The 14,032-nt window shown below is 40.2% G+C and overlaps 1 protein-coding gene across 5 annotated transcripts in view; it reads right to left on the reverse strand.

Annotated features, from left to right (window-relative positions):
* The window catches only part of LOC124122870 (alpha-mannosidase 2x-like), a 116,353-nt gene that overhangs the window by 77,284 nt on the left and 25,037 nt on the right, over positions 1-14,032 (reverse strand). For all 5 annotated transcript variants that reach the window (XM_048395098.1, XM_048395097.1, XM_048395099.1 and 2 more), the window contains one exon: positions 1,762-1,933. In XM_048395098.1, the coding sequence (XP_048251055.1) occupies positions 1,762-1,933 (172 nt within the window). The remainder of the gene's footprint in view (positions 1-1,761; positions 1,934-14,032) is intronic.

Consider the following 14,032-nt stretch of genomic DNA (forward strand, 5'->3'; position numbering starts at 1 on the left):
ACGGAAGCTCATCGGATGTTGTTATTTGGAAATACCCCTGATGCTTATAGTTTAATAACAAAAATATCCATGCAGCAAAAGCTTTTTCGGATTTCAGATTGCGTGGATAATACAAACTACTTCCTTGTCGTCATCCATGTTTTCTGGTATACCCCCTCACCTGTGTATTTGTCATCATTCACTTGATGCTAATTTAATGACTTTACTACAGATATAATTAGTGGTAGCACCACTCAGATTATCTGGCAAAGGTTCCCAATTGGCATTTCTTGTTGCTGGGGAAATTATTCATACTAAATCCAGGTCTGAAGTGGAGTGAAATGTATGTTATGTAATATGCACGTGACAGCGCAACAAGAGGAGTGATCAGCTGAGTAACAAAAAAACACCCATTCAAAAGGATTAACAGAAAGTATGTTGATTGATTAATCACTGTTGTCTTGCAAAGTGGACTTGTCAAAAGTAAGTGTTTACATGTGTAGGTTTACTAAAGCAGACGGAATACACACATATCTGGGCATGACATGCCAATGTAAAAACAACATACTTTGTTCAAAGGATTACCAATAATATGTTGATTGATTGCTCTTTGTTATCTAACTCCATGAATGTTTTCCTAGAACCGTGGACATCATGAGATTAGTTGTGACATTTGCTATCTCAGCTGACCAATGAGACAAGACACTTATGTGAACACCTGAAACAAACTTAGGTGATCAGTTGAGATATTGTTCCTTTATGTGGATAATGACGGATACATTCCTCGAACAAGGGAACTGCCTAATGTAATACATATAACTTTGGTTGGTTTTAGTTATGATAATTGCATGTTGTTTTCATTCATTTGCTTTAGCATTGAGCATAATCATTCTTGTCCCTCTATGATTTCACTTGGAAGTTCTTCCATGCGAGATAGACAACACTAACTCATTGTTTTCACAAGCCTTTTCATTTGTGGGCGTGTATATGTTACAGTCAATGTGTAAAATGTGATTCACTCAGACAATTTATAAAATGTCTAAATATTTCAATCATTTCACAAACTGACAGAAACATTTGTTGACATAAGTCAATCTGTTTAATAAAAAACAGATTGATTAAACTTTTTTGCCTATCATTTTCAGTCACAGGGTGATCAAATTAAACATCAAAATGTTTGGAATTCATTATCATGATAAAATAAATGGACAGATTTATCAGTCAAATTGTAAAGTAACTGAATACTTAGGCATTTAATCGCCCAAGTGAAAATTTTAGTCATTTTACGCACTGACAAAACAAATATACAAGATAATGCTCAGGTGAAATATTTAGTTTGTGTCACAAGTCAAAATAGTGTAAACGAAAATTGCACCCTACCATTACTGATGCTACCCCAAAAGATACCTACATTTCCTCATTATTTCCAAGACAGAACTGTATTTCATTTTGTTGATCAATGTGACGAAATGCCCATATACTATCAATAAAAGTGACAAATTCGCTTTCTAGTCAAGACTTCTGGGATATCCTCCGGGTAGCCAAGGAGAAAAAACAAAGGTAACAAACAATCCTAGACCAGTGACCCTTAAGATGGGAAAGTTGACTGGCTGTAAGAGTATTATAGAGCACATAACTTGTATAGTTATTCTGAGACTAATTTCAGCAAAATACCAATATTGATAACATTGATGCAACATGGGAGTACATACTCTATCCTGGATGGACAGTGAGGGTAGGTACCCCTGGCCTCCTTCATTGATGCAACATGAGCGTACTTACACCTTGACTCTCTTCTTGATGCTGTCATCAATCTCATCCCACCAGTGAGAAAAGAAGGAAATCTCAGCATAGATGAACTTGTGGTTCTTGTCTTCCTCAAGCTTTGTGACCATGTTGTCCAAGATTGGCTTGGTCTGTGACCGGTAGTAGTCGTCAAAGGTCTTGATCCACCCTGGACACACAGATTGCACAGCCTTTAGTGCTTGCAGTGGGATATGGTTGGACAGATGCAAGTTATAGTATTAGTGTGTGTGTTAGTATGTGTGTTAGTGTGTGTGTGTTAGTGTGTGTTAGTGTGTGTTAGTGTGTGTGTGTGTGTGTGTGTGTGTGTGTGTGTGTGTGTGTGTGTGTGAGTGTGAGTGTGTGTGAGTGTGAGTGTGTGTGTGTACATTATAAAATGCAGAAAAGTTCATTGGTTTATCAAAAAAGACATGTCCAACACTTTGAAGAGAGAGACAAAACTAGAAGTGCTTTTGAAGGAAATAAAGTCAACTCTGTATTCTTGTGGATGGATGTCATATCTTTAGATTCAACTGAATTGTATAGATGACATATCTATAGATTCAACTGAATTGTATAGCATGTATAGACGACATATCTATAGATTCAACTGAATTGTATAGCATGTATAGATGTCATATCTATAGATTCAACTGAATTGTATAGCATGTATAGATGACATATCTATAGATTCAACTGAATTGTATAGCATGTATAGATGACATATCTATAGATTCAACTGAATTGTATAGCATGTATAGATGACATATCTATAGATTCAACTGAATTGTATAGCATGTATAGATGACACATCTATAGATTCAACTGAATTGTATAGCATGTATAGATGGCATATCTATAGATTCAACTGAATTGTATAGCATGTATAGATGACACATCTATAGATTCAATTGAATTGTATAGCATGTATAGATGACATATCTATAGATTCAACTGAATTGTATAGCATGTATAGATGGCATATCTATAGATTCAACTGAATTGTATAGCATGTATAGATGGCATATCTATAGATTCAACTGAATTGTATAGCATGTATAGATGTCATATCTATAGATTCAACTGAATTGTATAGATGTCATATCTATAGATTCAACTGAATTGTATAGATGACATATCTATAGATTCAACTGAATTGTATAGCATGTATAGACGACATATCTATAGATTCAACTGAATTGTATAGCATGTATAGATGGCATATCTATAGATTCAACTGAATTGTATAGCATGTATAGATGACACATCTTTAGATTCAATTGAATTGTATAGCATGTATAGATGACACATCTATAGATTCAACTGAATTGTATAGCATGTATAGATGGCATATCTATAGATTCAACTGAATTGTATAGCATGTATAGATGACATATCTATAGATTCAACTGAATTGTATAGCATGTATAGATGACACATCTATAGATTCAACTGAATTGTATAGCATGTATAGATGACACATCTATAGATTCAATTGAATTGTATAGCATGTATAGATGACATATCTATAGATTCAACTGAATTGTATAGCATGTATAGATGGCATATCTATAGATTCAACTGAATTGTATAGCATGTATAGATGTCATATCTATAGATTCAACTGAATTGTATAGCATGTATAGATGTCATATCTATAGATTCAACTGAATTGTATAGATGTCATATCTATAGATTCAACTGAATTGTATAGATGACATATCTATAGATTCAACTGAATTGTATAGCATGTATAGACGACATATCTATAGATTCAACTGAATTGTATAGCATGTATAGATGGCATATCTATAGATTCAACTGAATTGTATAGCATGTATAGATGACATATCTATAGATTCAACTGAATTGTATAGCATGTATAGATGACATATCTATAGATTCAACTGAATTGTATAGCATGTATAGATGGCATATCTATAGATTCAACTGAATTGTATAGCATGTATAGATCACACATCTATAGATTCAATTGAATTGTATAGCATGTATAGATGACATATCTATAGATTCAACTGAATTGTATAGCATGTATAGATGGCATATCTATAGATTCAACTGAATTGTATAGCATGTATAGATGTCATATCTATAGATTCAACTGAATTGTATAGATGTCATATCTATAGATTCAACTGAATTGTATAGATGACATATCTATAGATTCAACTGAATTGTATAGCATGTATAGATGACACATCTATAGATTCAACTGAATTGTATAGCATGTATAGATGTCATATCTATAGATTCAATTGAATTGTATAGCATGTATAGATGACATATCTATAGATTCAACTGAATTGTATAGCATGTATAGATGGCATATCTATAGATTCAACTGAATTGTATAGCATGTATAGATGTCATATCTATAGATTCAACTGAATTGTATAGCATGTATAGATGTCATATCTATAGATTCAACTGAATTGTATAGATGACATATCTATAGATTCAACTGAATTGTATAGCATGTATAGATGACATATCTATAGATTCAACTGAATTGTATACCATGTAAAGATGTCATATCTATAGATTCAACTGAATTGTATAGCATGAAAAGATGTCATATCTATAGATTCAACTGAATTGTATAGCATGTATAGATGTCATATCTATAGATTCAACTGAATTGTATAGCATGTATAGATGACATATCTATAGATTCAACTGAATTGTATAGATGACATATCTATAGATTCAACTGAATTGCATAGCATGTATAGATGACATATCTATAGATTCAACTGAATTGTATAGCATGTATAGATGGCATATCTATAGATTCAACTGAATTGTATAGCATGTATAGATGACATATCTATAGATTCAACTGAATTGTATAGATGACATATCTATAGATTCAACTGAATTGTATAGCATGTATAGATGACATATCTATAGATTCAACTGAATTGAATACATGACATATCTATAGATTCAACTGAATTGTATAGATGACATATCTATAGATTCAACTGAATTGTATACATGACATATCTATAGATTCAACTGAATTGTATACATGACATATCTATAGATTCAACTGAATTGTATAGATGACATATCTATAGATTCAACTGAATTGTATAGCATGTATAGATGACATATCTATAGATTCAACTGAATTGTATAGATGACATATCTATAGATTCAACTGAATTGTATAGATGACATATCTATAGATTCAACTGAATTGTATAGCATGTATAGATGACATATCTATAGATTCAACTGAATTGAATACATGACATATCTATAGATTCAACTGAATTGTATAGATGACATATCTATAGATTCAACTGAATTGTATACATGACATATCTATAGATTCAACTGAATTGTATAGATGACATATCTATAGATTCAACTGAATTGTATAGATGACATATCTATAGATTCAACTGAATTGTATAGATGACATATCTATAGATTCAACTGAATTGTATACATGACATATCTATAGATTCAACTGAATTGTATACATGACATATCTATAGATTCAACTGAATTGTATAGATGACATATCTATAGATTCAACTGAATTGTATAGATGACATATCTATAGATTCAACTGAATTGTATACATGACATATCTATAGATTCAACTGAATTGTATAGATGACATATTTATAGATTCAACTGAATTGTATCTGTTGAAGTTATCATAGACAGACAAGACCCCAAAACCAGTATAGGGCATAATATAGACTTTGGCCTCACTAATATTTACTGATTTGGTTTGCCAAACGTATAGAGGCCTAGAGGCAAATTCTGTACATTCAAAATATCTTCATCGATAGAGGGCTGGTCCTGACTAACAATCCAATTATGTGAAGTTATACCAGGGCTGACAAATAGAATAGTCTGTCTTTTGATATGAAACATAGCAGGAGTTGATAAAAATATAAAACTCCCAGGCCTGCTGAGTGAGTCACTGGTGAGAGTTTCTATTTATATTCAAAATCATTCAGTTTGTAAACACATCGTCGGCAACAGATAAGACAGGCACCTGGGAGTCCCAGGAAGCATCAAGAGCACGAGACTTGACAGTTGAATTCATAGCTGACTTGATTTGTGACACTTTTGAAGGTAAATGAGGAAAGCAGAAATTTAAGAAATTTATGACACTCAGCGCTATTGGAAGTCAAAGAACACTGCAACACAGCGTACAGGGGTCTGAAGTAGAGAATGTGTGTTGGCACAGCGTACATGTGTAGGATTGTGATTTAGAAGCTGGAAACATGGATCAAGCATGTTTCCACATAGGATCTAAGAAGAAAGAAATACACAGTGTGAGACACCATAAGTTTAAAAATGTGGAATGTACATATTATCAATTAATCTTTAACAAACAATTTTCAATAATTCACTGAATGAAATACACATGATGTCACATGCTTTAAGACAATGATGGTAATGTTTGGTGGCTGGTACATGTATGGAGATAAATACTCAATACACATATGCTCCTATACCAGACATACAAAGAAAAGATGGTGCACATCTACTACTTCCAGCGTATTGCACAGTTTACAAACTCTATTTTCTATTAATATCAGTGTGTATCTACCCTAAGGGGTGGTCGGGTAGCCTAGTGGTTAAAGCGTTTGCTCGTCACCCCGAGGACCTGGGTCCAAATCCCGACATGGGTACAATGTGTGAAGCCCATTTCTGGTTTTCAACGCCGTGATATTGCTGGAATATTGCTATAAGCGGCGTAAAACCAAACTCACTCACTCACTCACATGTATCTACCCTGCTCAATGTTAAGAGTATGCGATGAGCATCTCCTTTCAGAAAACAATATTATAAATTCTTCAGTTTTTAATTGAGTTTTAAACATTACATACTAAAACATTTTGAAAATAACAATAGCGCTGAGTTCCTTTTCTGTTGGTGTATGGGGTACATGTAGTGTAGAGAGAGGGAAGTGGAATGTGTTGGTGTATGGGGTATGTGTAGTGTACAGAGAGGGAACTGGAGTGTGTTGGTGTTTGGGGTATGTGTAGTGTAGAGAGAGGGAACTGGAGTGTGTAGGTGTATGGGGTATGTGTAGTGTATAGAGAGGAAACTAGAGTGTGTTGGTGTTTTGGGTATGTGTAGTGTATAGAGAGGGAACTAGAGTGTGTTGGTGTTTTGGGTATGTGTAGTGTAGAGAGAGGGAACTGGAGTGTGTTGGTGTGTGGGGTATGTGTAGTGTATAGAGAGGGAACTGGAGTGTGTTGGTGTATGGGGTATGTGTAGTGTATAGAGAGGGAAGTGGAGTGTGTTGGTGTTTTGGGTATGTGTAGTGTACAGAGAGGGAACTAGAGTGTGTTGGTGTATGGGGTATGTGTAGTGTATAGAGAGGGAAGTGGAGTGTGTTGGTGTATTGGGTATGTGTAGTGTACAGAGAGGGAACTAGAGTGTGTTGGTGTATGGGGTATGTGTAGTGTATAGAGAGGGAAGTGGAGTGTGTTGGTGTATGGGGTATGAGTAGTGTACAGAGAGGGAAGTGGGGTGTGTTGGTGTATGGGGTATGTGTAGTGTATAGAGAGGGAACTGGAGTGTGTTCGTGTGTGGGGTATGTGTAGTGTATAGAGAAGGAACTGGAGTGTGTTGGTGTATGGGGTATGTGTAGTGTATAGAGAGGGAAGTGGGGTGTGTTGGTGTATGGGGTATGTGTAGTGTATAGAGAGGGAAGTGGAGTGTGTTGGTGTATGGGGTATGTGTAGTGTATAGAGAGGGAAGTGGAGTGTGTTGGTGTACGGGGTATGTGTAGTGTACAGAGAGGGAACTAGAGTGTGTTGGTGTATGGGGTATGTGTAGTCTATAGAGAGGGAAGTGGAGTGTGTTGGTGTATGGGGTACAAGTAGTGTATAGAGAGGGAAGTGGAGTGTGTTGGTGTATGGGGTATGAGTAGTGTACAGAGAGGAAAGTGGGGTGTGTTGGTGTATGGGGTATGTGTAGTGTATAGAGAGGGAAGTGGAGTGTGTTGGTGTATTGGGTATGTGTAGTGTACAGAGAGGGAACTAGAGTGTGTTGGTGTATGGGGTATGTGTAGTGTATAGAGAGTGAAGTGGAGTGTGTTGGTGTATGGGGTATGAGTAGTGTACAGAGAGGGAAGTGGGGTGTGTTGGTGTATGGGGTATGTGTAGTGTATAGAGAGGGAACTGGAGTGTGTTCGTGTGTGGGGTATGTGTAGTGTATAGAGAAGGAACTGGAGTGTGTTGGTGTATGGGGTATGTGTAGTGTATAGAGAGGGAAGTGGGTTGTGTTGGTGTATGGGGTATGTGTAGTGTATAGAGAGGGAAGTGGAGTGTGTTGGTGTATGGGGTATGTGTAGTGTATAGAGAGGGAAGTGGAGTGTGTTGGTGTATGGGGTATGTGTAGTGTACAGAGAGGGAACTAGAGTGTGTTGGTGTATGGGGTATGTGTAGTCTATAGAGAGGGAAGTGGAGTGTGTTGGTGTATGGGGTACAAGTAGTGTATAGAGAGGGAAGTGGAGTGTGTTGGTGTATGGGGTATGAGTAGTGTACAGAGAGGAAAGTGGGGTGTGTTGGTGTATGGGGTATGTGTAGTGTATAGAGAGGGAACTGGAGTGTGTTCGTGTGTGGGGTATGTGTAGTGTATAGAGAAGGAACTGGAGTGTGTTGGTGTATGGGGTATGTGTAGTGTATAGAGAGGGAACTGGAGTGTGTTGGTGTATGGGGTATGTGTAGTGTACAGAGAGGGAAGTGGAGTGTGTTGGTGTATGGGGTATGAGTAGTGTACAGAGAGGGAACTGGAGTGTGTTGGTGTATTGGGTATGTGTAGTGTACAGAGAGGGAACTGGAGTGTGTTGGTGTATTGGGTATGTGTAGTGTATAGAGAGGGAAGTGGAGTGTGTTGGTGTATGGGGTATGTGTAGTGTATAGAGAGGGGAACTAGAGTGTGTTGGTGTTTTGGGTATGTGTAGTGTATAGAGAGGGAAGTGGAGTGTGTTGGTGTATGGGGTATGTGTAGTGTATAGAGAGGGGAACTAGAGTGTGTTGGTGTTTTGGGTATGTGTAGTGTACAGAGAGGGAACTAGACTGTTTTGGTGTATGGGGTATGAGTAGTGTATAGAGAGGGAACTAGACTGTTTTGGTGTATGGGGTATGAGTAGCGTATAGAGAGGGAAGTTGGGTGTGTTGGTGTATTGCGTATGAGTAGAGTACAGAGAGGGAACTGGAGTGTGTTGGTGTATTGGGTATGAGTAGTGTACAGAGAGGGAAGTGGAGTGTGTTGGTGTATGGGGTATGTGTAGTGTACAGAGAGGGAAGTGGAGTGTGTTGGTGTATGGGGTATGTGTAGTGTACAGAGAGGGAAGTGGAGTGTGTTGGTGTATGGGGTATGTGTAGTGTAGAGAGAGGGAACTGGAGTGTGTTGGTGTATGGGGTATGTGTAGTGTACAGAGAGGGAAGTGGAGTGTGTTGGTGTATTGGGTATGTGTAGTGTATAGAGAGGGAACTGGAGCGTGTTGGTGTTTTGGGTATGTGTACTGTAGACAGAGGGAACTGGAGTGTGTTGGTGTATGGGGTATGTGTAGTGTACAGAGAGGGAAGTGGAGTGTGTTGGTGTATGGGGTATGTGTAGTGTATAGAGAGGGAACTGGAGTGTGTTGGTGTTTTGGGTATGTGTACTGTAGACAGAGGGAACTGGAGTGTGTTGGTGTATTGGGTATGTGTAGTGTATAGAGAGGGAAGTGGAGTGTGTTGGTGTTTGGGGTATGTGTAGTGTACAGAGAGGGAACTGGAGCGTGTTGGTGTTTTGGGTATGTGTAGTGTATAGAGAGGGAACTGGTGTACGGGGTATGTGTTGTGTAGAGAGAGGGAAGTGGAGTGTGTTGGTGTATGGGGTATGTGTAGTGTATAGAGAGGGAAGTTGGGTGTGTTGGTGTATGGGGTATGTGTAGTGTATAGAGAGGGGAACTGGAGTGTGTTGGTGTATGGGGTATGTGTAGTGTATAGAGAGGGAAGTGGAGTGTGTTGGTGTATAGGGTATGTGTAGTGTATAGAGAGGGAAGTGGAGTGTGTTGGTGTATGGGGTATGTGTAGTGTATAGAGAGGGAAGTGGAGTGTGTTGGTGTATGGGGTATGTGTAGTGTACAGAGAGGGAACTAGAGTGTGTTGGTGTATGGGGTATGTGTAGTCTATAGAGAGGGAAGTGGAGTGTGTTGGTGTATGGGGTACAAGTAGTGTATAGAGAGGGAAGTGGAGTGTGTTGGTGTATGGGGTATGAGTAGTGTACAGAGAGGAAAGTGGGGTGTGTTGGTGTATGGGGTATGTGTAGTGTATAGAGAGGGAACTGGAGTGTGTTCGTGTGTGGGGTATGTGTAGTGTATAGAGAAGGAACTGGAGTGTGTTGGTGTATGGGGTATGTGTAGTGTATAGAGAGGGAAGTGGAGTGTGTTGGTGTATGGGGTATGTGTAGTGTATAGAGAGGGAACTGGAGTGTGTTGGTGTATGGGGTATGTGTAGTGTACAGAGAGGGAAGTGGAGTGTGTTGGTGTATGGGGTATGAGTAGTGTACAGAGAGGGAACTAGAGTGTGTTGGTGTATGGGGTATGTGTAGTGTATAGAGAGGGAAGTGGGTTGTGTTGGTGTATGGGGTATGTGTAGTGTATAGAGAGGGAACTGGAGTGTGTTGGTGTATTGGGTATGAGTAGTGTACAGAGAGGGAACTGGAGTGTGTTGGTGTATTGGGTATGAGTAGTGTACAGAGAGGGAAGTGGAGTGTGTTGGTGTTTTGGGTATGTGTAGTGTATAGAGAGGGAACTAGAGTGTGTTGGTGTATGGGGTATGTGTAGTGTATAGAGAGGGAACTAGAGTGTGTTGGTGTTTTGGGTATGTGTAGTGTATAGAGAAGGAAGTGGAGTGTGTTGGTGTTTGGGGTATGTGTAGTGTACAGAGAGGGAACTGGAGCGTGTTGGTGTTTTGGGTATGTGTAGTGTATAGAGAGGGAACTGGTGTACGGGGTATGTGTTGTGTAGAGAGAGGGAACTGGAGTGTGCTGGTGTATGGGGTATGTGTAGTGTATAGAGAGGGAAGTTGGGTGTGTTGGTGTATGGGGTATGTGTAGTGTATAGAGAGGGGAACTGGAGTGTGTTGGTGTATGGGGTATGTGTAGTGTATAGAGAGGGAAGTGGAGTGTGTTGGTGTATAGGGTATGTGTAGTGTATAGAGAGGGAAGTGGAGTGTGTTGGTGTTTTGGGTATGTGTAGTGTACAGAGAGGGAACTGGAGTGTGTTGGTGTATGGGGTATGTTTAGTGTAGAGAGAGGGAACTGGAGTGTGTTGGTGTATGGGGTATGTGTAGTGTATAGAGAGGGGAAGTGGATTGTGTTGGTGTATGGGGTATGTGTAGTGTATAGAGAGGGAAGTGGAGTGTGTTGGTGTATGGGGTATGAGTAGTGTACAGAGATGGAACTGGAGTATGTTGGTGTTTGGGGTATGTGTAGTGTATAGAGAGGGAAGTGGAGTGTGTTGGTGTATAGGGTATGTGTAGTGTATAGAGAGGGAACTGGAGTGTGTTGGTGTTTTGGGTATGTGTACTGTAGACAGAGGGAACTGGAGTGTGTTGGTGTATGGGGTATGTGTAGTGTACAGAGAGGGAAGTGGAGTGTGTTGGTGTTTTGGGTATGTGTAGTGTATAGAGAGGGAACTGGAGTGTGTTGGTGTACGAGGTATGTGTAGTGTAGAGAGAGGGAAGTGGAGTGTGTTGGTGTTTTGGGTATGTGTAGTGTACAGAGAGGGAACTGGAGTGTGTTGGTGTATGGGGTATGTGTAGTGTATAGAGAGGGAACTGGAGTGTGTTCGTGTGTGGGGTATGTGTAGTGTATAGAGAAGGAACTGGAGTGTGTTGGTGTATGGGGTATGTGTAGTGTATAGAGAGGGAAGTGGAGTGTGTTGGTGTACGGGGTATGTGTAGTCTATAGAGAGGGAAGTGGAGTGTGTTGGTGTATGGGGTACAAGTAGTGTATAGAGAGGGAAGTGGAGTGTGTTGGTGTTTGGGGTATGTGTAGTGTACAGAGAGGGAACTGGAGCGTGTTGGTGTTTTGGGTATGTGTAGTGTATAGAGAGGGAACTGGTGTACGGGGTATGTGTTGTGTAGAGAGAGGGAACTGGAGTGTGCTGGTGTATGGGGTATGTGTAGTGTATAGAGAGGGAAGTTGGGTGTGTTGGTGTATGGGGTATGTGTAGTGTATAGAGAGGGGAACTGGAGTGTGTTGGTGTATGGGGTATGTGTAGTGTATAGAGAGGGAAGTGGAGTGTGTTGGTGTATAGGGTATGTGTAGTGTATAGAGAGGGAAGTGGAGTGTGTTGGTGTTTTGGGTATGTGTAGTGTACAGAGAGGGAACTGGAGTGTGTTGGTGTATGGGGTATGTTTAGTGTAGAGAGAGGGAACTGGAGTGTGTTGGTGTATGGGGTATGTGTAGTGTATAGAGAGGGGAAGTGGATTGTGTTGGTGTTTGGGGTATGTGTAGTGTATAGAGAGGGAAGTGGAGTGTGTTGGTGTATGGGTATGAGTAGTGTACAGAGATGGAACTGGAGTATGTTGGTGTTTGGGGTATGTGTAGTGTATAGAGAGGGAAGTGGAGTGTGTTGGTGTATAGGGTATGTGTAGTGTATAGAGAGGGAACTGGAGTGTGTTGGTGTTTTGGGTATGTGTACTGTAGACAGAGGGAACTGGAGTGTGTTGGTGTATGGGGTATGTGTAGTGTACAGAGAGGGAAGTGGAGTGTGTTGGTGTTTTGGGTATGTGTAGTGTATAGAGAGGGAACTGGAGTGTGTTGGTGTACGAGGTATGTGTAGTGTAGAGAGAGGGAAGTGGAGTGTGTTGGTGTTTTGGGTATGTGTAGTGTACAGAGAGGGAACTGGAGTGTGTTGGTGTATGGGGTATGTGTAGTGTATAGAGAGGGAACTGGAGTGTGTTCGTGTGTGGGGTATGTGTAGTGTATAGAGAAGGAACTGGAGTGTGTTGGTGTATGGGGTATGTGTAGTGTATAGAGAGGGAAGTGGAGTGTGTTGGTGTATGGGGTATGTGTAGTGTATAGAGAGGGAAGTGGAGTGTGTTGGTGTATGGGGTATGTGTAGTGTACAGAGAGGGAACTAGAGTGTGTTGGTGTACGGGGTATGTGTAGTCTATAGAGAGGGAAGTGGAGTGTGTTGGTGTATGGGGTACAAGTAGTGTATAGAGAGGGAAGTGGAGTGTGTTGGTGTATGGGGTATGAGTAGTGTACAGAGAGGAAAGTGGGGTGTGTTGGTGTATGGGGTATGTGTAGTGTATAGAGAGGGAACTGGAGTGTGTTCGTGTGTGGGGTATGTGTAGTGTATAGAGAAGGAACTGGAGTGTGTTGGTGTATGGGGTATGTGTAGTGTATAGAGAGGGAACTGGAGTGTGTTGGTGTATGGGGTATGTGTAGTGTATAGAGAGGGAACTGGAGTGTGTTGGTGTATGGGGTATGTGTAGTGTACAGAGAGGGAAGTGGAGTGTGTTGGTGTATGGGGTATGAGTAGTGTATAGAGAGGGAACTAGAGTGTGTTGGTGTATGGGGTATGTGTAGTGTATAGAGAGGGAAGTGGAGTGTGTTGGTGTATGGGGTATGTGTAGTGTATAGAGAGGGAAGTTGGGTGTGTTGGTGTATTGCGTATGAGTAGAGTACAGAGAGGGAAGTGGAGTGTGTTGGTGTATGGGGTATGTGTAGTGTATAGAGAGGGAACTGGAGTGTGTTGGTGTATTGGGTATGAGTAGTGTACAGAGAGGGAACTGGAGTGTGTTGGTGTATTGGGTATGAGTAGTGTACAGAGAGGGAAGTGGAGTGTGTTGGTGTATGGGGTATGTGTAGTGTATAGAGAGGGAAGTGGAGTGTGTTGGTGTTTTGGGTATGTGTAGTGTAAAGAGAGGGAACTAGAGTGTGTTGGTGTATGGGGTATGTGTAGTGTATAGAGAGGGAACTAGAGTGTGTTGGTGTTTTGGGTATGTGTAGTGTATAGAGAGGGAAGTGGAGTGTGTTGGTGTATGGGGTATGTGTAGTGTATAGAGAGGGGAACTAGAGTGTGTTGGTGTTTTGGGTATGTGTAGTGTATAGAGAGGGAAGTGGAGTGTGTTGGTGTATAGGGTATGTGTAGTGTATAGAGAGGGAACTGGAGTGTGTTGGTGTACGAGGTATGTGTAGTGTAGAGAGAGGGAAGTGGAGTGTGTTGGTGTTTTGGGTATGTGTAGTGTACAGAGAGGGAACT

The sequence above is a fragment of the Haliotis rufescens genome, unplaced genomic scaffold (genome assembly GCF_023055435.1).
Source record: "Haliotis rufescens isolate VD_foot unplaced genomic scaffold, xgHalRufe1.0.p SCAF_14, whole genome shotgun sequence".
NCBI lineage: Eukaryota > Metazoa > Mollusca > Gastropoda > Lepetellida > Haliotidae > Haliotis > Haliotis rufescens.